The sequence below is a fragment of the Lathyrus oleraceus genome, chromosome 7 (assembly GCF_024323335.1).
Source record: "Lathyrus oleraceus cultivar Zhongwan6 chromosome 7, CAAS_Psat_ZW6_1.0, whole genome shotgun sequence".
In the NCBI taxonomy this organism is placed as follows: domain Eukaryota; kingdom Viridiplantae; phylum Streptophyta; class Magnoliopsida; order Fabales; family Fabaceae; genus Lathyrus; species Lathyrus oleraceus.
Window position 1 is genome coordinate 240,427,665 of NC_066585.1, and position 11,738 is coordinate 240,439,402.

General features: G+C 31.3%; 1 protein-coding gene across 4 annotated transcripts; it reads left to right on the forward strand.

The window, feature by feature from the left end:
• Window positions 1-887: 887 nt before the first annotated feature.
• Window positions 888-6,483, forward strand: LOC127106956 (putative anthocyanidin reductase). 4 transcript variants are annotated; one of them, XM_051044248.1, is made up of 6 exons: window positions 888-1,135; window positions 4,982-5,170; window positions 5,270-5,490; window positions 5,590-5,749; window positions 5,916-6,126; window positions 6,218-6,483. In XM_051044248.1, exons 1-6 carry the CDS (start codon window positions 988-990, stop codon window positions 6,366-6,368), a joined length of 1,080 nt encoding a protein of 359 aa, XP_050900205.1. In that variant the 5' UTR covers window positions 888-987; the 3' UTR covers window positions 6,369-6,483. The 4 variants fall into 4 exon arrangements, with proteins under 4 accessions (XP_050900205.1, XP_050900206.1, XP_050900207.1 ...); XM_051044249.1 differs by having other exon boundaries at window positions 890-1,135; window positions 5,273-5,490; XM_051044250.1 differs by having other exon boundaries at window positions 892-1,135; window positions 5,003-5,170.
• The last annotated feature ends 5,255 nt before the right edge of the window (window positions 6,484-11,738 follow it).

An 11,738-nucleotide genomic window follows, 5' to 3' on the forward strand; every position in this document is an offset into this window, starting at 1 on the left:
TCTTTTCTTGGGTTAGAAGCCTCCTAAATGTAGGCGTTGTTGCACTAAACCGGGTTAGCAATTCCTCTATGTTTTTTATTTGTTTTATTATTTGTCATTTTATTTTCTATTATCTATCTCTTCTGATATAAGATATTGAACACATTGGCTTATGCATTTGATCCAACATTTGTCCCCTTAAAAATACAATTTTTTTTTTTTTTAAAATCACTAAAACTTAAAATTATTTTAAATATTTTTGCCTAAAAATTGTTTTTTATATATATATATATATATATATATATATATATATATATATATATATATATATATATATATATATATATATATATATATATATATATATATATATATATATATAAAATTAGTGATTTTGACTATATTACAACTTTTAAAAAATATGTATTAATATATTAAATATTAAACATAATCTCTGAATTTATTTAAAGTAATATTTATTATATAAAGAAAATCTTTTTTACAAAAACTATTTTAAAAATACAAAAAAAAACTAATATATATACTTTAAACGTGTAGCTATACTTTACCGCACTTATATTTATAAATGATAATTGGCTTAAATATTCTTTTAATTCTGATAACTTGTGGTATTTTTGTTTTTCAAGATAATCCTGAATGTTAAAATGTTTTTTTTTTAATTTTTATATTGAAATTTGAATTTTTATACAGATTTTAAGTTTAATAAATAAAATAAAATAAAATTTGATATTTAAAAATTTTATTAAAAAATATATATAAACGGATGAAATACAAAAAAAAACACATCAATTTACGTGGAAAAAAATATTTAAGCCAAGATAATTTATTATACACATCTAGATGCCTAATTTTATTAATAGCACAAATGCTTACGTGTCCGGTGGATGCTTGCCTACTACTATAAATTATACAATACTAAGAATATCAATAAGGAGAGGAGAGAATAAATAAATAGTTTGTGTTTTTGGTGGTTAAGAAAGAATTGAAATGGAGGAAGAAGTAGTGAAGATGGTGACAAACAGTGTTCCTAATGCCAAATACTGTGTTACAGGAGCAACAGGGTATATTGGTTCATGGCTTGTTGAATCTCTTCTTCAAAGAGGTTGCACTGTGCATGCTACAGTTAGAGATCCTGGTTAGTTTTTCTCTATAACCACCCTTATCTATCTTTAATCCTTTTTTTTTTCTGATTTGTTCTTCAAAACTAGTACAGGAAAGAAAGAATTAGTATAAAAATTTTCAGAAATTTCATTCCCACAGTATTTTTTTATAGTTTTAGTGTTTGTTGTTGCATCAATTCATGTTTATTCATGATATTTTTTCAAGAATATTGTTGACTTCTTCTCACAAAAATTAAGATGATAAATTATGAAACATAGAGTTGTACAATTTTGAGAAGAACTTGACACGTTTCAATATTTACATAAAGATTTTAATTTTTGTGGGGGGCAAAGAATGCAAGTCCAACGTAAAAGTAAATAAAAGGGACCAACTAGGATGGACAAATAGCTACGTACAATTCGATCAAAATGGATCTTTTGACCCCCAATATCTCTCCACCAACTTATTCCGTTTTTATTTTATATAACTAATAATTTTTTTTATAAACTAGTCTATGTTTTTTAAAATCTATCATTTTTTTTTATAAATTTCAATGAATCACTAATATTATTTTATATATCATAGATATTTATTAATTTTTCTTAGTTAATAATTTAATAATTGTATGAATAACTTTAATAAAATTTATAATTTTATAAGAGTTGGTGGTCAACATTAACTCCAAGATGATGCTAAGCCTCCCACCACCAAACACGACACTATTATTATTATTACTATTATTATTATTATTATTATTATTATTATTATTATTATTATTACTATTATTATTATTATTATTATTATTATTATTATTATTATTATTATTACTATTATTATTATTATTATTATTATTATTATTATTATTATTATTATTATAGGATTTAATTGATATACACTGACAGTGTAAAATTTTTTTACACTGTCACTTAATCACAACCACTCATTTATTTAAAAGGTTTGACTTTTATTTTAAACATTTAAAAAGTAATACAGACGGATGATTGTGATGTATTGACAGTGTAAAACTTTTTACACTGGCAGTGCATAACAATTAATCTCATTATTATTATTATTATTATTATTATTATTATTATTATTATAATAATTATTATTATTATTATTACTATTATTATTATTATTATTATTATTATTATAATTATTACTATTATTACTATTATTACTATTCTTATTATTATTACTATTATTATTATTATTACTATTATTATTATTATAATAATATTATTTATTTTTTTAGTTATTATTATTATTATTATTATTAATTAATAATAAATTATAGTATATTTTTATCTATTATTTCATTTCAAAAAGAAAATAATATGTTTACAAAGTAAATCTTTAAATTGATTTCTTGTTAAAAAAGTTGACCTTATTAAAATAATTAGAATTATTTTAGAATTTTTTTTTTAAAATTTACTTTTATACAAATAATACATATTTATAATTTATTAAAAATTATAGAATTTTATAGGTATATATTTTAAAATATGTACTTGTTAAAAAGTGGTATCCCTACATAGGTAAGGGAAAACCAAGGGTCTTTGTAGTTAATGATAGTTCGGGCTTGCTCACGCTATTGAGGGACCCTATTTTGTGGTGTTCTATGGTTATGGAGAAAGCAAACTCACGTGAGGAGAAAAGTTCTATGTTATGTGTGTATATATGTTGAATGTATAATGATATGTTCTCCTCCTTTCAAGGAGTAAAGTATTTATAAGGGATTTTCAACCAATGATTTTTTAGGGAATGATAACCACATACTCATTCAATGATGGACCGTTGGTCTCTATTTCCTAAGGAGACGTGGATATAAAGAGATTCCACTAAGGATATAGTATGAATAAATCCCAACTGAGAATGAGAATCAACCTTAGAAATCAAAAAAACAAAATAAGACGTGAAACACTATGGGAGAGATGCAAATCGATGAAACTGATTAAACATTCCCCTTAAATCCTCCTTAAGAAGAGGTCAAATCCTTTACTAAAGAGATAAAGTAAAACCATTGGGCCCCTGGCTCTTATTACCCTCATAAAAAAGAGATTTCCATATCAATCTCATATCTAAGAAAATGAGAAGTAAGAGCAACATTATTATCTCGCGTAAGAGTCGAAATCTAACCCCATCCAATTGCAGATGATCAACCAGGGGGTCCATAATATGATAAGAGAAGAAATTCACCACCTCTTGAAATATCTTAGAAACCCCATCAATCGAACTACTGTCTATCATAAGGGCTAGGATATCGTTCCTCCTACTCATACTTTTAACACAATCATGAAAGAACCCATAACTAGCATCACTCTCTCTACGCTATTCGACTTTAGACCACCAAAAAGGTTGATAGTATTAAAACCTAACCAAGGACCGCGGGTCCGCAAAAGCGTTTGCCCTAGCCACAACCTCCTTTATAGAAATCACACCAATGTCAACTTTAAAATTCAAAGAGATCACCACCTCTCTCAAAGACTCAATTTAGAAGTCAAGATTACCAAACACTTTTTTATTCCAAACTTTCTTTGCCGCTAGAGATTTGAGTTTCTTTTTAAGGATGGAATATTTTCAACCAGAGACATATAACCAAGCCAACTGCAATGAACTAACTCAACAAAGTTATCATGAACAAGTGAGGGATTATTTAATCTAAAAGGTTAAAGGCCCCGTAGTTTATTGGAATACCTAAGAATAGTCGAACAATGAACTTAAACATCTTTAGACAAAGTCCACTAAGAGGCCACACCTCAAAGATTCCATCATCCATCAGATACAAAAAATCTTATCTACACTTAGAGATGGGAATAGGTTAGACCGACCTACAGGGACCTATAACCTACCCTATTTAAGGTCAGGCCTATTTAATAAAAGTCAGACTTATATTTTTTTTAAAGCCTATTTAATTAAATTGGTTAGACTTGGGATATTAAAATAATCTATGAAGTCTGTCAGTCGATATTTTCATATATACTAAAAATAGTTTAAATACGCTGACTTATATATGCATATATATTAGAAAAAAAATACAAAATATGCTGACCTACATATGCATATATATTAAAAAGAATGCTAAATAGGTTGACCTATATATGTATATATAGACCGACGTATAAGATTTCTTAAGTAATACAGATTAATTGAAAGCCTTAATAAGAAATAGACTTTTAGGAAATGTCAGACTTAAACTCGAACATTTTAAAACCAAGCCTAGACTATACTCCTAGCCAGTAGCAGCTGCCCCGTTAGGCTAGAACTAGGTAAACTTTCTACCTCGAATGATTAATTAACTCCATTTAAGAAATGACAATGAAAAAGACACATAATATGACATTTTTAAGTTGTTGACCTCCTATTGTGAATAGATTGTAATTTGATTGATCAAATTGTTACACTATTTTTTAACAACAATTACCGCATTTTATTATAAATGATTCACTAATTTCACTACCAGTTCTTTTAGCCACTATAAATAATATGACATTTTAGACTATACACACTATTTTACAATGACATTTAACATACTTAGTAGTTTTATTTTAAATATGCATTATTTTACAAGGACACATAAGAAATAAAATGTAATATTAATTATTTTTAAATTAATTATTGTTTTTTCATACTAGATTTCGACAAATTGAAAAGTTCGGAATTAGGTAGTGTTTTCATGTTCTTCAACAAACATGAAAAATGTAGAAAAGAAAAATATTATTTTTGTTTGAAAATACTTTTTGGGGAAATCAAAAGAGAATTATTGCATCTTCACAAAATGACTTTAGAATACTATCTTTCGATTAACCATTGGCTTGTGGTAGTTTTTGTTACTTTTTGTGCTTGTAGTTGTTGTCTTCTTTAATTTGTTTTTCCTTAGATTCTCTGATGTATGTAACAGAAAAGTCGTTACACCTCCTGTCATTGTGGAAAGGGGGTGACCAACTGAAAGTTTTCCGCGCGGATTTGCAAGAAGACGGAAGTTTCGACGAGGCCATAAAAGGATGTGTTGGCGTGTTCCATGTTGCAGCTTCAATGCAATTCAATGTTAATGACAAAGAAAATACTGGTAAAGTAATGCATTGATACTTCATACTGGCCATGTTAATGACAAAGAAAATACTGGTAAATTAACACATTTGATATTTACACTCTGCATTAAACTCAGCAGAGGCTTTTGTTCGAGCAAATATAATTGACCCTGCAATCAAAGGAACCATAAATCTTCTCAAGTCATGCTTGAAATCCAATTCAGTGAAAAGGGTTGTTTTCACATCTTCCATAAGTACAATTACTGCTAAAGACACCAACGGAAAGTTGAAATCTATTGTCGATGAATCTTGCCAAATACAAACTGATACTCTGTGGAATACACAAGCAAGTGGATGGGTAAGACATGTTTTCTTTCAGCTAGCTATTACGGAGTACTATTACTAGCATTGTTCACAAAATTCAAAATTAATCCTTGAGTTTTCTTTGTGGTGACAGGTTTATGCACTTTCAAAGCTTCTCACAGAAGAAGCGGCATTTAAATTCGCAAACGAGAATGGTATTAATCTTGTTTCGGTCATAACAACCACTGTTGCAGGCCCTTTCTTCACTGCTAATGTTCCTGCAAGTGTTAAAGTTCTACTGTCACCACTAACAGGTGATTTCATCATCAATCATTTATATGAGTAGTAGTGATGTCAAATAGAGGCTATTGGGGCACTATAGCGTTGTAGCGTAACGGAACCTACGCAAGCATTAAACTTCCATGCTTAAAATTTGACATGAATTATTATAGTTATCAACTTGATATTGTATGTATGCAGGTGAAACTGAAAACTACAAGATATTATCTGCTGTAAATGCAAGAATGGGGTCAATTGCTTTAGTTCACATTGAAGATATATGCAATGCTCACATATTCTTAATGGAACATGCTAATGCAGAAGGTAGGTACATATGCAGCACACAAAGTTGTACATTGTCTAACTTGGCAGCTCAACTTTCCAAAGAGTATTCTAGTCCCTCTATGCTAAGGTAACATTCTTTCCTTGCTTCTATATGTATACTAAATTTTGTAAGTTTATTTGATTCATGTTTCTGATGTTATTCCTACATATACATGCAGCAAGACTCAGAAAAATTATGATAAGGTTCCTTCTGAAATTTCATCAAAGAAGCTAAAAGATTTGGGTTTTAGTTACAAGCATGGCATTGAAGAAATAGTACATCAAACAATTATGTGTTGCCTAGATTATGGTTATTTACCTTCTGTTTAGCTACTGGTCTTTTAATACAACTATGTACATGATTTATAGTTGAGCTTCTATGTAACAAAAAATGTATTGAGCTTTTGTTTTCTCATACAATAATAAGGCAAAACTACTTTGTATATGGTCCCTTGTCTTATTTCAAAGTTTGAAACACATTTTTAACTTTTTTTTCAGGGTCAAGTTAAACTTTTATGTTTAAAAAGTGATAGGCCAGAAGCGTACAGTTCTATCAAAGCAGTAAAAAAAAATTGTTCTGCTGAATACTTATTATATTACTGAATTCATGTATTTCATAATTAGCTAAAAATGTAAGAATTTGGTTTTAAAGGGTTTTTGATTGATTAAAATATGTATAAGAGATAGATTCAGAACTCCAGAACTCCAATTTACGTCTATGGCTCACTCATGTAAAACCATGAGAATTTATGTTTTTGAAGAAATAAAATAGATAAAAATGATCGTATCTCATTTCAGAGCATATGATCTTGTCCAAAACTAATGAATAACTTTTGTAGTTTGATTCATTCGTTAAGGATCATTTAAGCGAAACTACTTTTTAACATTTAAACCAAACACTTTCGTAGCCACGGTTTAACTTTCTCGTCTTTTTAGCTCGGCTATAGTCTTACACTTTTAGTGTATCGATTGATATATAAGGCTAGCTCTATTCTCGTAAAGATATATACTAATAAATCTTAATAGGTCAGAGCAATTTCGTATTTTCTCATTACATATTTTGAATGAAAAGTCTACATGAAGTCTATCGTTTAGACAATCTTCATTGTCCTAAGTCTATAATACGACTTCTTGCACATAACAAAGGTGACTACAAACATGATTCTTGATAAATACATAAACATATGACAAGTAAAAGCAAGTAAACGATAAAAAAATAATGAAAACCGTGGTATTTGGATCGAACTTTAGCCTCGACAAGGTTAGCTTCATGGTTCGACAAGTAGTCGAAGATGTGCATGCCGTAGTCGAAGTTCGTTCTTGCATGCAGAAATATGTTAGCTTGTTGTTTAAGTTAGCATGTTAAATTGAGACAGCCTGTTAGACCAATTGTTTAGTATGTTAGTTCAAAGCTAGGGTTTAGTTTTCTTATAAATATCATATTAGTTCTCATTTCTCCATGAATCCCTGACAATCTTATTCAGAGGGAGAAAGTTGTGTGGTTGAGATTCAATTGTAAACATTGTACCCTAATGTGGAATTGAATCAAGAATCCATTTTTAAACTATTCTGAATTGTTTTTCCTCTTCTCTTATCTCTTTTCTTTTACTTTGTGGTTTTCTTGTTGATAAAGAAACCGATCATACTCTTGTTTCTTGGGCATGTTTCACAACAAATTAATGTGTTAGGCATGGAGAAGAAGATGTCGTTAACAAAGTATGAGATTGAGAAATTCACTGGTGTGAATGATTTCAGTTTATGGCGCTTAAAGATGCAAGTCCTACTGGTTCAGTAGGCTTCGTTAGAAGCATTGAAAGGATTGGAGAAGATGGATGTTTCCCTAAGGAGAAGGAGAAGACGATGATGATCGAGAAAGCCCACAGTTCCATCTTATTGAGCCTTGGTGATAAGGTTCTCTGGCAGGTCTCGAAGGAGAAGACGGCAATAGGTGTGTGGAGCAAACTCGAAGGATTGTATCCAAATTTTTGGTCAATCGCCTATACATGAAGCAAGCTTTGTATTCATTCAAGATGAGTGAAGACAAAGTCTTGGTTGAGCAGCTGGATATGTTCAACAAGTTGATTCTGGATCTTGAGAATATTGAGGTCAAGATTGATGATGAAGATCAAATGTTGCTGATGTTATGTGTTTTACCTAAGTCTCATGTTTATTTCAAAGAAACTCTCTTGTATGAAAGTGATCTGCTAACCTTTGAAGAAGTTCAGTCAGCCTTGTACTCTAAGGATTTAAACAAATGAAAGGAGCACAAGCCATCTTCTGTTGGTGAAGGTTTGTCCGTTAAAGGGAGATTCTTGAAGAAATATGGTAGGTTTGAGAAGAACAAGGGTAAAGTTCTACATAATTCTTATGGTAGAAATGCTCCTGCTATTAGGTGTTATCATTGTAAGAATGAGGGTCATACAAGAAAGATGTGTCATGAACATTTGAATAGTCATGGTGAAAAGGGTAATGGTAATGCAGCCATTGTGAAAAATGGTTATGAATCATCTGATGTCCTGGTGGTTTCAAGTAGCGATTCTAGCAAGGAATGGATTATGGATTCAGGTTGTACTTGGAACATGACTCCAAACAAAGACGTGTTTGAGGAATTGTTTAATCAAGATGGTGGATCAGTGCTCCTGGGAAACAACAGAGCTTGCAAAATTGCAGGGATTGGATATGTGAGATTCAAGCTCCATGATGAGTTAATAAGGTTATTGACTGGTTTCAAGTATGTATCTAATATTAAGAGGAATTTGATTTATCTTAGTGAATTCGACAAGAAAGGATATGCTTTCAAAGGAGAGTAAAGTATCATAAGGGTAATGAATGGGTCGACGGAAGTCTTGAGAGGCATAAAGAGGCAAGGCTTGTATACCCTTGAGGCTGAGGTTATAAGTAGTTCAGCAGATGTGGCATCCATAAAACCTATGTCAAAAATTGAGTTGTGGCACAAGCGACTTGGCCATGTCAATGAAAGAGGCCTAGTCAAATTGTCAAAACAAAATCTTCTATGTGGTGACAAGGTCGAAATACTGGAGTTTTGTGAACCTTGTGTATTTGATAAATCTTGTAAGGTGAAGTTTAACAAAGGTAAACAAAGAATAAATAGACCCCTTGATTATATCCATGCTGATCTTTAGGGGCCTGCAAGAAATCCTTCACACTCAGATGTAGGATGTTTTCTATCCACAGTTTATGATTACTCATGAAAATTATGGGTATTCATTCAAAAATCTAAGGATGGAAGTTTTGAAAATTTCAAAAGCTGGAAGACTCTGGTCAAAAACCAAACTTGTAGGAAGGTCAAGAGGTTAATGACCGACAATGGTCTTGAATTTTTCAATGAGGCTTTTAACAACTATTATGTTGCGTCTAGTATTGCAAGGCATGGAACTACCGCATGTATGCCCCAACAAAATGATTTGGCTGAAAGGTTTAATCGAACCATTCTAGAAAGGGTTAGATACATGCTAGTTAGTGTTGGATTGAAGAATGTTTTATAGGTCGAGGTTGTTGCGACTGTAGCACATCTGATAATAGGTGGTCTTCGACTGCCTTGGGGATAAAGACACCTAAAGAAGTTTGGTCAAGTCATCCACCAGGCCTCGACAAACTAAGAGTATTTGGATGTGTAGCCTATGCTCACATTAGGCAAGATAAGGTCGAACCTTGAGCTTTGAGATGTATATTCGTTGGATACCTTGAAGGAGTCAAAGTATATAGGTTGTGGTGCCTAGAGCCAGGTCACAAGAGGTGTATCAGAAGTCAAGATGTAGTTTTAAATGAAGCTGAGATGGCTTTCTAGAAAAATGATAACATTAGTCAAAGTACTAAGATCTCTAGAGAAGAGATGGAACATGAAGAGATTCATGTTGAGGTGGAGCATAATGATGTTGAATTGCATAATCCATATGAATTCGAAAATGATGCACAAGTTGTTGATTAAGATAAGGAGACTGATAATGACTACCTGCTGGAAAGAGACAGGTCTAAAAGAGTCATCAAGCCACCTCAGATACTTGGCTATGCAGATTTCATAACTTATGCCTTAATCTCTGCAAGTGAGATTCTGGATGAAGAACCTAGAGACTATAAGGAAGTTATGATTAGTCGAAACAAGACTGAATGGCTTAAATCCATGGATGATGAGATAAAATATCTTTATGATAATAACACTTGGGAGTTGATCGAGAAACCTGTAGGAGCTTATCGAGAAACCTGTAGGGGTTAGGTTAGTCAGTTGTAAGTGGATTTTCAAGGTTAAGGAAGGAAATGAAGGAGTGATGTCGAAGTGATTTAACAAAAGGTTGGTTTCTAAGGGGTTCATTTAAAAAGAAGGTGTCGACTTCAATGATGTGTTCTAATTTGTTGTAAAGCATAGATCCATAAGAATGTTGTTAGCCGTGGTGGCAAAGTTCAACCTAGAACATGAACTAATGGATGTGAAGACAACCTTTCTGTATGGTGATTTAGATGAAACAATCCTGATGAGGAAACCTGAAGGGTATGTAGAAAAGGGAAAGGAAGATTATGTGTGCAAGCTGAATAGATCGTTATATGGCCAAAAATAATTTGCTCGATAATGGAATAGGAGAATCGATAAGTTCATGGCACACATAGGTTTCATTAGGAGCTAGTTTGACCATTGTGTTTACCTCATATTTCAACATGGAAAATTACTTGTTATTTTGTTGATTTATGTGGATGATATCCTCATAGAAAGCATCAGTGTCGATGATGCTATGAAGGTGAAGATTGAACTCGATAAGGAATTCGACATGAAGGATCTGGGAGTTGCCTCTAGGATTCTTGGGTTTAACATCCAGAGAGATATAAAGTAGTTGATATTATGCTTATCTCAAGATACATACCTGAAGAAGATTCACGGCAAGTTTGGTATGTCGAATTCAAAGCATGTTCTAACACCGACTAATTCTCAATTTAAGATGAGTACGACTCAAGGTTCTAGTACTGAAGTCGAAATAGTCTATATGAATAGCATTCCATATGCTAGTATAGTAGGTTCTTTGATGTATGTTATGGTTTGTACAAGGCTATATGTAACACCCTAAACCTCTAAATTTATATTTTAAGAATTACACGACAATATAAGGTGTCACCAACGACAAAACCTCTAACAAAACAAACATTTAACAATCAACAAAACATTGCAATGGAATTACTAACCTCAATCAACACCTTACATCGCACGCCCATCTTCACTTAGGGTATCACTGTGGAAATATAGTTGATATTTCGATTTAAATAAAATAATCATAACAAGACATTTAGTCTCATACTTCCATTTAAGTAAAATATTTTCCAAAAACCAAAGTTCTCATAAGCAACTCTCAACAACTTCAACATATGACCAATTAAAGGTTTAAACTCCATCAAAACATAATAATTAAATAACACTCCTGGCCCTTATGTTATAGAATCATAGCAAGACTTCTAACAAAAACTAAACAAAGTAATTCCATGAGCTAACTTCCACTCACAACAGCAAACTCTACTCATGGGTATCTGTAAGATGTCCATGGTGGACAACATCAAAGCAAAGGGGTGAGAAAAAATAAATCAATATAAAAACTATAAAAGAATGTTATGGTATAGAGTACACATCAAGACACATTCATTACACAACCATCAATAACATATTCTCACACCCAATTCATGACAACAATTACACAATCA